The sequence below is a fragment of the Cetorhinus maximus genome, chromosome 6, assembly GCF_964194155.1.
Source record: "Cetorhinus maximus chromosome 6, sCetMax3.hap1.1, whole genome shotgun sequence".
In the NCBI taxonomy this organism is placed as follows: Eukaryota; Metazoa; Chordata; class Chondrichthyes; order Lamniformes; family Cetorhinidae; genus Cetorhinus; species Cetorhinus maximus.
The window spans coordinates 25,224,334-25,238,964 of NC_135884.1; the positions used below are offsets into that span (position 1 = coordinate 25,224,334).

Below are 14,631 nucleotides of genomic sequence, written 5' to 3' on the forward strand. Positions count from 1 at the left end.
TTGATCATTAAGGAGGTTATAGTGGGCACTTAGAAGAGCTCAATGTAATCAGGAAGAGTCAGCATGGTTTTATGAAAGGAAAATCATGTTTAACCAATTTATTGGAGTTTTTTGAAGGAGTAACATGCGCTGTGGACAAAGGGGAGCCTGTAGACATACTGTGCTTGGATTTCCAAAAGGCATTTGATAAGGTGCCACATCAAAGGTTATTATGGAAAATAAAAGCGCATGGTGTAGGGGGTAACATATTAGCATAGATAGAAGATTGGCTGGCTGTCAGAAAGCAGAGAATGTGCATAAATGGGTCTTTTTCAGATTGGCAGGATGTGACGAGTGGAGTCCCACGGGTCTGTGCTGAGGCCTCAACTTTTTATGATTTACATCAATGACTTAGATGACGGGAGCAAAGACATGATAGCTAAATTTGCAGATGGAACAAAGATAGGTAGGAAAGTATGTTGTGAAGAGGACATGAGGAGGTTGTAGATGGATATAGATAGGTTGAGTGAATGGGCAAAGATCTGCCATATGGAGTTTAATGTGGGAAAATGTGAAGCTGTTCACTTTGGCAGGAAGAATAAAAAAGCAGAGTATTAATTAAATGGAGAACGACTGCACAAATCTGAGGTGCAGAGGGATCTAGGTGTTCTAGTATATGAGTCACAAAAAGTTAGGATGCAGTTACAGCAAGTAATTAAGAAGGCTAATGGAACACTATACTTTATTACGAGAGGGAGCGAACATAAAAGTAAGGCTGTTATGCTTCAGTTATACAGAGCATTGGTGAGACCACACCTTGAATACTGTGTGCAGTTTTGGTCTCCTTATTTAAGGAAGGATGTGAATGCATTGAAGGCAGTTCAGAAGAGGTTTACTAGAGTGATACCTGGGTTGTCTTATGAGGAAAGGGTGGATAGACTGGACTTGTTTCCACTGGAGTTTAGAAGAGTGAGGGGTGATTTGATTGGAGTATACAAGATCCTGAATGTCCTTGACAAGGTGGATGTTTCCTCTTGTAGGTGAGTTTAGAACTAGGGGGCACTGTTTTAAAATTAGGGTTTGCCCTTTTAGGACAGAGATGAGGAGAAATTTTTTCTCTGAACATTGTGCAACTTTGGAACTCTCTGCCTCAGAAGGCGGTGGAGGCGGGGTCATTGAATATTTTTAAGGTAGGGGTAGATAGATTCCTGTTAGGCAAGGGAATCAAAGGTTATCAGGGGTAGATGATATGTGGAAATCGAAACACAAGAAGATCAGCCATGATCTTATTGAATGGCGGAGCAGGCTCGAGGGGCTGAATGGTCTACTCCTATTCCTATTTCTTATGTTCTTATGGGCTACCTTCAAAGAGGAGATGGTTTGGGCACAAGGTATGTTCCCTCAAAAGGGAAGGGTAGGACAAAAAATCCAGAGCTCCCTAGCTGACAAAGGAGATAAAAATTAAGTTGAAGGAGAAAAAGTGTGCTTACGACCGGTGTCAGGTAGCAAAGACAATTGAGAACCAAGCTGAATACAGAAGGGATGTGAAAAAGCAAATACAAGAAGCAAAGAGGGATTATGAAAAAAGACTGGCAGCTAACATAAAAAGAAATCCCAAAGTATTCTATGAGCAAATCAAGAGTAAAAAGGTGGTAAAAGGAAGAGTAGGGCCGATTAGGGACCAAAAAGGGGATTTATACATAGAGGCAAGAGGCATGGTTCAGGTGTTAAATGAATACTTTGCATCTGTCTTTACCTTCGAGGCAGACGCTGCCCGGGCCATGGTGACAGAGGAAGAAACTCAGTCACTAGAAAGGTTTAAAATTGATAAGGAGGAGATATTGGATAAATTGTCGGTACTTAAAGTTGATAAGGCACCGGGACCGGATGAGATGCATCCAAGAATATTGAAGGAAGTGAGAGCGGAAGTTGCAGAGGCACTGGCAATAATCTTTCAATGTCCCCTGAATTCATGGGAAGTACCGGAGGACTGGAGAATGCAAACATTATGCCCTTGTTCAAAAAAGGTTGTAAAGATCTGCCCTGCAATTACAGACCAGTCAGTTTAACTTCAGTGATAAAAACAAAAAACTGCGGATGCTGGAAATCCAAAACTGTTTTGAGTTTAACTTCAGTGGTGCGGAAGCTTATAGAAACAAAAATAAAAACAAAAAACTGCGGATGCTGGAAATCCAAAACAAAAACAGAAACAGAAATACCTGGAAAAACTCAGCAGGTCTGGCAGCATTGGCAGAGAAGAGTACAGTTGACGTTTCGAGTCACCCCCAGTAGAGCTATCTGTACCTTGCTTGTCCTGCTATACACTCTTAATTAGCACATTCTTTTAGATAATATCTCTTCAACACCTCTTTGTTCTTTTGTCTGTGACATCTTTTGGCTATCTCCTCCTATCACTGCTTGCTTGTCCCAACAACCACCCCTTCCTTCTCTCCCCCCCCCCCCCCCCCCCCCCCCTTTAAACCGGCTTATATTTCACCCCTCTCCTATTTTTACTTAGTTCTGTTGAAGGGTCATGAGGACTCGAAACGTCAACTGCACTCTTCTCCGTCGATGCTGCCAGACCTGCTGAGTTTTTCCATGCTTATAGAAACATTTATTCAGGATAAAATTAATAGTCACATGGAAAAATGTGGATTGATACAGAAGAGTCAGCATGGATTTGTTAAAGGAAAATCGTGTCTAACTAATTTGCTGGAGTTTTTTGAAGCGGTATCAGAGATGGTTGATGAAGGCAAAGCCATTGATGTGGCGTATATGGACTTCCAAAAGATGTTCGATACAGTGCCACACAACAGACTTGTGAGGAAAGCCATAGGTCATGGAATAAAAGGGACAGTAGCAATGTGAGTACAAAATTGGCTGAGGGATAGGAAACAGATAGTAATGGTTAATGGGTATTTTTCGGGCTGGAATGTTTGTAGTGGAGTTCCCCAGGGGTCGGTACTGGGACCCTTGCTCTTCCTGATATATATAAATGATCTAGATCTTGGTGTGCAGGGGACAATTTCAAAGTTTGCAGACAACACAAAACTTGGGAGAATTGTAAGCTGTGTGGAGGACAGTGTAAAACTTCAAAAGGACATTGACACATTGATGGACTGGGCAGGTAGATGGCAGGTGAAGTTCAATGCGGAGAAGGGTGAGGTGATACACTTTGGTATAAAGAACATGGAGAGACAGTATAAAATAAAGGATACTATTCTAAGGGGTGTGCAAGAGCAGAGAGACCTGGGTGTATATGTACATAAGTCATTAAGGGTGGCAGGACAGTTAGAGAGAGCTGTTTCTAAAGCATACAGTATTCTAGGCTTCATTAATAGGGGCAGAGAGTACCATAGCGGGGAGGTTATGATGAACTTTTATAACACACTGGTTAGGCCTCAGCTGGAGTATTGTGTACAGTTCTGGGCGCCGTACTATAGGAAGGATGTGAATGCATTGGAGAATGTGCAGAAGAGGTTTACAAGAATGGTTCCAGCGATGAGACATTTCAGTTATGAGGAAAGATTGGAGAAATTGGGACTGTTTTCCTTGGAGAGGAGAAGGCTAAGAGGAGACTTGATAGAAGTTTTCAAAATCATGAGGGGTCTGGACAGAGTAGATAGGGAGAAACTGTTCCCACTTGTTAATGGATTGAGAACCAGAGGGCATAGCTTTAAAGTGTTTTGCAAAAGTAGCAAATGTGAGATGAGAAAAAACTTTTTCACACGGCGAGTAGTTAGGGTTTGGAATGCACTGCCTGGAAGTGTGGTGGAAGCAAGTTCAATTGAGGCATTCAAGAGGGCATTGGATGATTATTTAAATAGAAACAATCTGCAAGATTACGGGGAAAAGGCAGGAGATTGGCACTAAGTTAAAATGCTCAGAGATCCGGTGCTGACACGATGGGCAGAATGGCCACCTCCTACACTGTAACAATTCTGTGATGCGTCGGGTGGGCCACCTGCCATGGCCCAATTGAGGCCCTTAAGTTGGGCAATTAATAGCCAATTAAGTGCTTCATCCAGTATTGAGCACTGGCCTCTTCCGCTGCTGCTCTGATTTAACAGATGGCAGGAGAGGTCAGTGCTCAATATGCAGCCCGGCAGAAAGAAGAGTAATATGAACGGCTAGGAAGAAATCAGGAAAATGTAACTGTACAAAATCCCCTAAGGTTCTAAATTCAGTGCAGAAAAAGAGATTTGATTGGTCTATTCCTGTGTTAAATCTTTCCGTTTCCCTTTAAAACTCTTCATCCCTCTATCTCCCTGCCCTTTTTAGGACACAGCTTAAAATCTGCCTCATGGACCAAAGTTTTGACCATCTGTCCTAATGTGGATCTCCTTATGTGGCTTGTTGACAAATTTTGCTTGCTGTTCTTATGAAGTATCTCAGGATGTTTCACTATGTTAAAGGCACTGCGCAAATGTTGTTTTCTGTTTCTCCCTCTTCCACAATAGTTGGCAAAGAGGCACCCAAGTGAAGTAAATTTCTCTTGTGATCAAAGTTGAACTTCCAGTTAGCAATCCAGTCAGTTATTGGAAGAGAAAGCAATTTTCTGCGTTGTGATTTTTGACACTTCCCCTCTGGCCCAACAGGTTCGGTCATGGAATATTTGTGCTGTGTCTTGAAAACATTTACAAGAAAATCACAGGCAAAGATCTTAAATATGACCTCTTACTAGGAAAACCAAGTGAAATAACCTATCATTATGCAGAATGTCTTATAAGGGCTCAAGCTGCAGGAAGAGGATGGCAGAAACCTATTCACACACTTTACGCCATTGGGTAAGTGGCTACAATTATGGGAAAAATGCATTTGGTTCTAATTTGTAGAGACAAAAGGAAAACTTTATTTTACAAGGATATTTTCCTTTTTAAAATATCTTGTATGCTGATTGCAGCAGCTGTCTAGCATCTCAATGTATAAAGACCTTTTACAAACTGTGAATATTGTTTTCAATGATATAAAATCCAAGTCACAACTCTTGCAATCCACTTGGTCTTAAAATTGCTTGTGGTGGGGGGTGGGGAGGGGGCAGTGGAGGGGCACAGCTCTGACTTGTCTTTAGGCTTTCAGTTGTCTTTCTAGCCTCCTTACTTGCCCATTCTGCTCATGCCAGATGAGTAATATGTGCTGTGGAAGGCAGAGTAAATAACCACCTTTCAGTCCTTGTATATCTGCCATAAATTTGTTATTCCCTGGACCCGAGTATCCAAATGAAACTTAGACCACTCATTTGGAGTTGGGGAGAGGAGCAAAGGAGGAAAGTGAAATGGTCTCAAGATGGGTAAGCAGGCTTGATTACAAATTTCGCGAAGACAGACTCCAGATCAACAAGAACAGGCCTGACTTCTTTTTGAATTTATTATTTCACAGGATGTGGGCATCGCTGGCTAGGCCAGCATTTATTGTCAATCCCTAATTGTCCTTGAGAAGGTGGTGGTGAGCCACCGCCTTAAATCACTGCAGTCCATGTGGTGCAGATACACCCACAGTGCTGTTAGGGAGGGAGTTCCAGGATTTTGACCTAGCGACAGTGAAGGAATGGCAATATATTTCAAAGTCAGGATCGTGTGTGACTTGGAGGGGAACTCGCAGATAATGGTGTTCCCATGCATCTGCTTTCCTTGTTGTTCTAGGTAGTAGAGGTCACAGGTTTAGAAATGCTGTTGTTGGAGATTTGGCGAGTTGCTGCAGTGCAGTGCGTCGGTGGTGGAGGGATTGAATGTTGAAGGTGGCGGATAGGGTGCCAATTAAGCGTGCTGCTTTGTCCTTGATGGTGTTAAGCTTCTTGAGTGTTGTTGGAGCTACACTCGTCCAGGCAAGTTAGGAGTATTCCATCACCCTCCTGACTTGTGCCTTGTAGATGGTAGTCAGGCTTTGGGCATCAGGAGGTGAGTTACTCGTCGCACGATTCCTAGCCTCTGACCTACTCTTGTAGCCACAGTTTATTTGGCTAGTACAATTAAGTATCGAATCAATGGTAACCCCAGGATGTTGATAGTGGGGGTTTCATCAATGGTAATGCCATTGAATGTCATGGGGAGATGGTTAGATTCTCTCTTGTTGGACATGGTCATTGCCTGGCACTCGTGTGGCACGAATGTTACTTGCCACTTGTCAGCCCAAACCTGGATATTGTCCAGGCCTTGCTGCATTTGGACATGGACTGCTTCAGTATCTGAGGAATCATGAATGGTGCTGAACATTGTGCAATCATCAGCGAACATCCCTATTCTGACCTTATGATGGAGGGAAGGTCGTTGATGAAGCAGCTGAAGATGGTTGGGCCTAGGACACACCCTGAGGAATCTCTACAGTGATGTCCTGGAACTGAGATGATTGATCTCCAACAACCACAACCATCTTCCTTTGTGCCAGGTATGACTCCAACCAGCGAGAGTTGTCCTCTGATTCCCATTGACTCCAGTTGTGCTTAAGTTCCTTGATGCCACACTCACTCAAATGCTGCCTTGATGTCAAGGGCAGACACTCTCACCTCACTTCTTGAGTCCAGCTGTTTTGTCCAAGTTTGGACCAAAGCTGTAATGAGGTCAGGAGCTGAGTAGCCTTGGCAGAACCCAAAATGAATGTCAGTGAGCAGGTTATTGCTAAGCAAGTGCCGCATGATAGAGCTGTTGACGACACGTTCCATCACTTTGCTGATGATCGAGAGCAGACTTACGGGCCGGAAATTTACAGGGTTGGATTTGTCCTGCTTTTTGTGGACAGGTCATATCTGGGCAATTTTCCACATTGCTGGGTAGATGCCAATGTTGTAGCTGTATTGCAACACCCTGGCTAGGGGCACGGCTAGTTCTGGAGCACATGTCTTCAGTACTATTGCTGGAATGTTGTCAGGGTCCAAAGCCTTTGCAGTATCCAGTCCCTTCAGCCATTTCTTGATATCACGTGGAGTGAATTGAATTGACTGAAGACTGGCATCTGTGATGCTGGGGACCTCCGGAGGAGGCCAAGATGGATCATCTACTCGGCACTTCTGGCTGAAGATTGTAGCAAATGCTTCAGTCTTATCTTTTGTATTGATGTGCTGGGCTCCCCCATCATTGAGGATGAGGATATTTGTGGAGCCTCCTCCTCCTGTTAATTGTCCACCGCCATTCACGTCTGGATGAGGCAGGACCTCAGAGCTTAGATCTGATCCATTGGTTATGGGATTGCTTAGCTCTGTCAATTGCATGTTGATTCCGCCATTTGACATGCAAGTAGTCCTGTGTTGTAGCTTCACCAGGTTGATAACTCCATTTTTAGGTATGCCTGGTGCTGCTCCTGGCATGCCCTCCTGCACTCTTCATTGAACCAGGGCTGATCCCCTGGCTTGGTGGTAATGGTAGAGTGGGGGATATGCCTGGCCGTGCAGTTGCAGATTGTGATTGAATACAATTCTGCTGCTGCTGATTGCCCACAGCGCCTCATGGATGCCCAATTTTGCATTGCTAGATCCATTTGAAATTTATCCCATTTAGTACAGTGGTAGTGCCACACATGATGGAGGGTATCCTCAATGTGAAGACAGGACTTTGTCTCCACATGGATTGTGCGGCGGTCACTCCTACCAATACTTGTCATGGACAGATGCATCTGTGACAGGTAGATGGGTGAGGACAAGGTCAAGTAGGTTTTTCCCTCTTGTTGGTTCCTTCACCACCTCCGCAGACCCAATCTAGCAGCTATGTGCTTTAGGACTTGGCCAGCTCAGACAGTATTGGTGCTACCGAGTCACTCTTGGTGACGGACATTGAAGTCCCCCACCCAGAGTACATTCTGTGCCCTCGTCACTCTCAGTGCTTCTTCCAAGTGGTGTTCAACATGGAGGAGTACTGATTCATCAGTTGAGATGGGGGGCGGTAGATGGTAGTCAGCAGGAGGTTTCCTTGCCCATGATGCAATGAGACTTCATGGTGTTCGGAATCAATGTTGAGTACTCCCAGGGCCAGGACAACCCAAGGATATTGCTGGTGGTGTCTGGACACTGTCCATAAGGTTTGATTTGGTGAGTATGACTATGTCAGGCTGATGCTTGACCAATGCGTGAGACAGCTCTCCCAGTTTTGGCACCAGCCCCCAGATGTTTGTAAGGACTTTGCAGGGTCGACAGAACTGGGTTTGCCATTGTCGTTTCGGCGCCGGATGATCCGTATGGTTTCAATCCTTTTTTTTGTAGGCTTTGTAGGGGTTTGATACAACTGATTGGCTTACAAAGCCTTTTCAGAGGGTATTTAAAAGTCAACCACATTGCTGTGGGTCTGGAGTCTGTTCCAGGCCAGGTAAGGTTGGCAGATTTCCTTCCCTGAAGGGCATTAGTATCCAGATGGGTTTTTACGAAAATCATTTCATGGTCACCATTAGACTGGCTTTTAATTCCAGATTTACTAATTGAATTTAAATTCCACCAGTTGCTCTGGTGGTATTGAACCCATGTCTCCAGAGCATTCGCTCTAGATTGCTAGTTCAGTGACATATTTTTAAATCATAGAATGTGGGCTTCGCTGGCTAGGCCAGCATTTATTGCCCATTCCTAATTGCCCTTGAGAAGGTGGTGGTGAGCTTCCTTCTTGAAGCGCTGCAGTCCATGTGGTGTAGGTACACCCACAGTGCTGTTAGGGAGGGAGTTCCAGGATTTTAATCCAATGACAGCGAACAGCGATATATTTCCAAGTCAGGATGGTGAGTGACTTGGAGGGGAACTTCCAGGTGGTAGTGTTCCCAAGCGTCCGCTGCCCTTGTCCTTCTAGATGGTTGCGGTTGTGGGTTTGGAAGCTGCTGTCTCAGGAGGCTTGGTGAGTTTCTGCAGTGCATCTTGTAGCTGGTACACACTGCGGCCACTGTGCATCGTGGTGGAGGGAGTGAATGTTTATGGATAGGGTGTTAATCATGCGGGCTGCTTTGTCCTGGATGTTGTCAAGCTTCTTGAATGTTATTGGAGCTGCACTCATCCAGGCAAGTGGGGAGTATTCCATCACATTTCTGACCTGTGCCTTGTAGATGATGGACAGGCTTTGGGGAGTCAGGAGGTGAGTTTCTCGCCACAGGATTCCTAGTCTCTGACCTGCTCTTGTAGCTACAGTATAATGTGGGAAAATGTGAAGCTGTTCACTTTTGCCGGAAGAATAAAAAAGCAGAGTATCAGTTAAATGGAGAACAACTGTAGAATTCCGAGGTGCAGAAGGGTCTAGGTGTTCTAGTGCATGAGTCACAAAGTTAGTATGCAGGCACAGCAAGTAATTAAGAAGGCTAATGGAATGCTATCCTTTATTACAAGAGGGATTGAACAGCAAAATAAGGATGTTATGCTTCAGTTATATAAGGCATTGGTGAGACCATATCTCACAGACCACATCTGCAGTTTTGGTCTCCTTATTTAACGACGGGTGTAAATACATTAGAGGTGGTTCAGAGGAGGTTTACTCGATTGATACCTGGAATGAGTGAGTTGTCTTATGAGGAAAGGTTAGACAGACTGGGCTTGTTTCCACTCGAGTTTAGAAGAGTGAGGGGTGACTTGATTGAAGTATAAAAGATCCTGAATGGCCTTGACAAGATGGACGTGGAAAGGATGTTTCCTCTTGTGGGTGAGTCCAGAACTAGGGGGAACTGTTAAAATTAGGGGGTGCCCTTGTCTGACTTTGGAACTCTCTGCCTTAGAAGGTGGTGGAGGCGGAGCCAATGAATATCTTTAAGGCACAGGTAAATAGATTCTTGTTAGAGAAGGGAATTGAAGGTTACCGGGAATTTGGAATACAAACAGATCAGCCATGATCTTATTGAATAGTGGAGCAGGCTCAAGCGGACGAATGGCCTAATTCTGCTCCTATTTCGTATGTATATTTGTGATGGCGTAGAGGTATTGTGTTGGACTAGTAATCCAGAGACGCAGGGTAATGCCATGGCAGATGGTGGAATTTGGATTCAATAAAAATCTGGAATTAAAAGGCTAATGATGATCATGAAACCATTGTCAACTGTTGTTAAAAACCCATCTAGTTCACCAATGCTCCTTTTAGGGAAGGAAATCTACTGTCCTTACCTGGTCTGGCCTACATGTGACTCAAGATCCACAATGATGTGGTTGACCCTGAATAAGGGCAATTAAGGATGGTCAATAAATGCCAGCCTAGCCAGCAATGCCCGCATCCCATGAATGAATAAATCTAGTTCAGTTTCTGGTCAATGGTAATCCCCAGGATGTTGATAGTGGGGGGTTCAGTGATGGTAATGCCATTGAATGACAAAGGGTGATGGTTGGATTCTCTCTTGTTGGAGATGGTCATTGTCTGGCACTTGTGTGGTGCAAATGTTATTTGCCACTTGTCAGCCCAAGCTTGGATATTGTGCAGGTCTTGCTGAATTTGGACATGGACTGCTTCAGTATCTGAGGAGTCGCAATCGGTGCTGAACATTGTGCAATCATCAGCAAACATCCCCACTTCTGACCTTATGATGGAACGAAGGTCATTGATGAAGCAGCTGAAGACAGTTGGGCCTCAAGACATTACACTGAGGAACTCCTGCAGTGATGTCCTGGAACCGAGATGATTGACCCCCAACCACCACAACCATCTTCCTTTGTGCTTGGTATGACTCCAACTGGCGGAGAGTTTCCCCCGATTCCTATTGACTCCAGTTTTGATAGGGCTCCTTGATGCCACACACGGTCAAATGCTGCCTTGATGTCAAGGGCAGTCACTCTCACCTCACCCCTAGAGTTCAGCTCTTTTGTCCATGTTTGAACCAAGGCTGTAATGAGGTTAGGAGCTGAATGGCCCTGGTGGAACCCAAACTGAGTGTCAGTCAGCAAATACTTCTTGATAGCACTGTTGATGATCCCTTCCTTACTGATGATGGAGAGTAGACTGATGGGGCGGTAATTGGCTGGGTTGGATTTGTCCTGCTTTTTGTGTACAGGACATACCTGGGCAATTTTCCACATAGCCGGGTAGATGCCAGTATTGTAGCTGTACTGAAACAGCTTGGCTAGGGGCGCGGCAAGTTCTGGAGCACATGTCTTCAGTACTATTGACGGAATATTGTCAGGGCCCATATCCTTTGCAGTATCCAGTGCCTTCAGCCGTTTCTTGATATCACGTTGAGTGAATCAAATTGGCTGAAGACTGGCATCTGTGACGCTGGGGACCTCCGGAGGTTTTGTATTTTAAACTTCCTAATTTTAAACTTCCTAAATACCGCTACATCACCACCTCCCCTTTATTGGTGAAAAATATACATAGTTGCCTTTTTGCTCTAGATCCTTGTGAGGGGGAAGAGGAAGTAGCATTTAAACTAATCTTGAGGAGAGAGCTAAATTTTCTCAAATAAATTGCAAAATGAAGGGTATTCAACAATCAAGAAAAGTGCTGAGGGACGTGGTGGCAGTCAGAGTGAATTAAAAACTCTAGTTTGCTCCATTGTTGTCCTGGGACTCCAGGGACAAAGAACTGTAGCTATGACGATAGATTGGAGAGGTTGGGACATTTTTCCTTGGAGAAAAGAAGGCTGAGAGGAGACTTGATAGAGGTATTCAAGATCCTGAGGGGTATGGACAGGGCAAATAGTAAGAAACTGTTGCCACCCAAGAGAGCATCAAGAACTAGAGGGCACAGATTCAAAATAATTGGCAAAAGGAGTAAATGTGGTGTGAGGAAAAAATATTTTCACCCAGAGGGTGGTTAGAATCTGGAACAAACTTCTTGAGAGAATGTGGAGGCAGGTTTGATCGAGGTATTCAAAAGGGTATTGGATGGCTACCTGAAAAGAAAGAAAGAATGTGCAAGGTTGTGGGATAAGGCAGGGGAGTGGGACTAGGTGGATTGCTCTTTCAGAGGGCCAGTGCAGATTCAATGGGCCAAAAGGCCACCTCCTGCACTGTAACGATACTATGCCCGTCTCTTGCTTATGGACTGCACTGATTCTGTTAGCTAAAACTGATTTTTTTTTTTAAAAGGGATAACCCAATGACTGACATCTATGGTGCTAATCTATACAACCGCTACCTCGAAGAGAAATCTTCTACAAGAGGCTCACGGGTGAAAGCTATAGTTGCTGCAGGAAAACAAACAGCCACAGTTCCCCAGGATGAAGATCCTGATGTAATTGCAAGTGAACTGACACCAGGTTCTGCTACTTGCTGTAAGTCTGTGCTGGTTTGCACAGGTGTGTACAGCCCCTCTAAAGATGCTATGGTAGGCCATGAGAAATTGACCACAGGGACTGTATTTCATGGGCACAGGGACTTTACGTTTGATGCTGATTTATCTGATCCAGACTATATAGTACCAGATATTGACGCTGCTGTGGAACTGATCTATAAGCTGGAAAATTATGTGCCTAAGTAACCTTTTTTAAAAGCAAAGTCTCTACTTGTACACTGAACTTACGTCTGGACCTAGGGGGAAAAAAGAGTTTTAAAAAAAATATATAAAAGCAAGTTGCCAAGTTTAGTTCAAGCAACCACCAAATTGTCTTCTGTACTGTGTATTACAGTGACCCCACCCCAGAATAAGCCAGTTTGGAAATACTGTAGCAAAATATTAATTTTTCTATTCAGTGTGACCGGATTCTTGGATATGTGACTTGCACATGTGCTGATCCCACTACCTTTATGAAAATGTAGGAAATGTGTAACTTGTCCTCTCTGTGAATTTTCTTTACAAGAAACATTTTATTATTTTAAAAAAGATTCCGGCCAAACTCAGTTGAAACCCTCATGTGATTTCACTTCTCCTCACTCCGGCCTTACCCAAACTACTAATTTGTGCAGCTTTTTTGGCATATTGCTAAATGATCTTCCAGACACATTGTACGAAATATTTAAGTGCTTATAATTTAATTTGAGCTGCTGACAGTCATTAGTTGCAAGGTAGGGGGAAGGAACACATTTGCTGGAACTTACTAGAACTTCGTTTAGAGACAGGAGTAAGGGAACTGTATTTGAAAACTATGGTATGAAAATTTTATTGACCTGGCAATTTTGTTTTGGCACTGTTACGTTTAATGTATAAACACGTCCATCATTAGTCATAAAGTTCCCTCTCTCTTTCATCCCCATAAATCTAAATCATAGGACACATCAGGTGAATATTTAGAAATGTAGGTTGACATATGTGTAAAACCAGTAAAACCAACGCAGTTTGGTATCTGTACAGTTTTCTACTTTTCTCTTGGTGTGGTTAGGTAGTGCAATAGTAGCATCTTAAAAAGCACCCTTAATTATTCTATTATGAAAGTATGGTCAACTCCCAATTTTTTATGGAAGTATTTTGTTACAAAAGTGTAGAAGTGAGGATCAACCTCTTTTTATAAACGTTCTGTTAATTTCCCCAGTGCAGTCTCTGAGACACAAGTAAGCATTTTCAGTTTAATCTTTTATGGCTGCGTGTGAACATAGAGTTGCCACTTCAATAAGCTAAATTTGAAAATAAAGTGAGTGACATGTTATCTTCAGCAATCTCTCGCTGTCCAACACTAGACTTTTTTTTGGAAAAGGGTGCAAATGGAGCAATTGGTGATCCATCTGAAGGATCCATCTACAATATAACTTCTAAGTGTTTTGTATTTTAAACTTCCTAATTTTTAAAACTCCTTTAAACAGGCTCTTTGCAGAAATTTCACAGTTAACAATTAAAGCCTTTATTTACTTTATAATGCTCCCTTTATTTCATTTTTTTCTGAACTGCAAAGGGTTGATTTAAAATATTTTGGATTGTAAAAATTCTCACACGTTACCCCTTCAAGTTCTTTTTAATGCTTTGCAGTTTAAACACCTCTTCCCCTGTTTGCCATGGCAACACATTAATTCGGTGCACTTAGTTTAAAAGTGAAAGGTGGATATTGTGACTGTTCAGAATTGTCTCCTACCTGGTGTTGCCAAGTTCATAAACAATGAAGAGGCTGAGACAATCACTAGTTTTTCTTGTCTTATTTATGGTGAAATCAGTGTCTCGGATCACCATACTACTGCAATTTTGTTCCTGTATAGCTTTTAAAGCAAAATTGCCTTGCTCGCTCCCAATCTCACACCCCCTACAGGCCAGTTGTTGCTTATCATGCCAAACATACAGTGTCAGTCAAACGGCCTTCTTCAAAGTACAAAGCAAACAAGATATTAGGGGCTTGAATTTCACCCCATCTCGGTACGGGAATGGAGGTAGGCGGGTGCTAAAAATAGTGCCTTCAGCCTGTATGCCGGTTCTTTGGCTCCATCCTTCCCCTGGGCCATTTTCCTGGAGGTAGAATGGGGGAACAACAGGGCCACCCAGCAGATACCTGATTAAACCAAATAAGAGTCTATTAAGATAAAAGCAAAAAACTCCGGATGCTGGAAATCCAAAACAAAAATAAAAATAAAAGGAAAAACTCAGCAGGTCTGACAGCATCTGCGGAGAGGGACACAGTTAACGTTTCGAGCCCGTATGACTCTTCAACAGAACTAAGGAAAAATAGAAAAGAGGTGAAATATAAGCTGGTTTAAGGGGGCGGGTGGGGGAGGTGGGACAGGTAGAGCTGGATAGAGGGCCAGTGATAGGTGGAGATTGCCAAAAGATGTCATAGACAAAAGGACAAAGAGGCGTTGAAGGTGGTGATATTAGCTAAGGAATGTGCTAATACGTGACATTAAGGGTAGAAAGCAGG

The 14,631-nt window shown here is 43.5% G+C and overlaps 1 protein-coding gene across 1 annotated transcript in view; it reads left to right on the forward strand.

Moving 5' to 3' along the window:
• Positions 1-14,339, forward strand: part of LOC144681652 (haloacid dehalogenase-like hydrolase domain-containing 5) — a 45,644-nt gene extending 31,305 nt beyond the window's left edge. The window contains exons 7-8 of the mRNA XM_078543443.1: positions 4,578-4,766; positions 11,945-14,339. Coding sequence (XP_078399569.1) covers positions 4,578-4,766; positions 11,945-12,335 — 580 coding nt within the window. The 3' untranslated portion in view covers positions 12,336-14,339. The remainder of the gene's footprint in view (positions 1-4,577; positions 4,767-11,944) is intronic.
• The last annotated feature ends 292 nt before the right edge of the window (positions 14,340-14,631 follow it).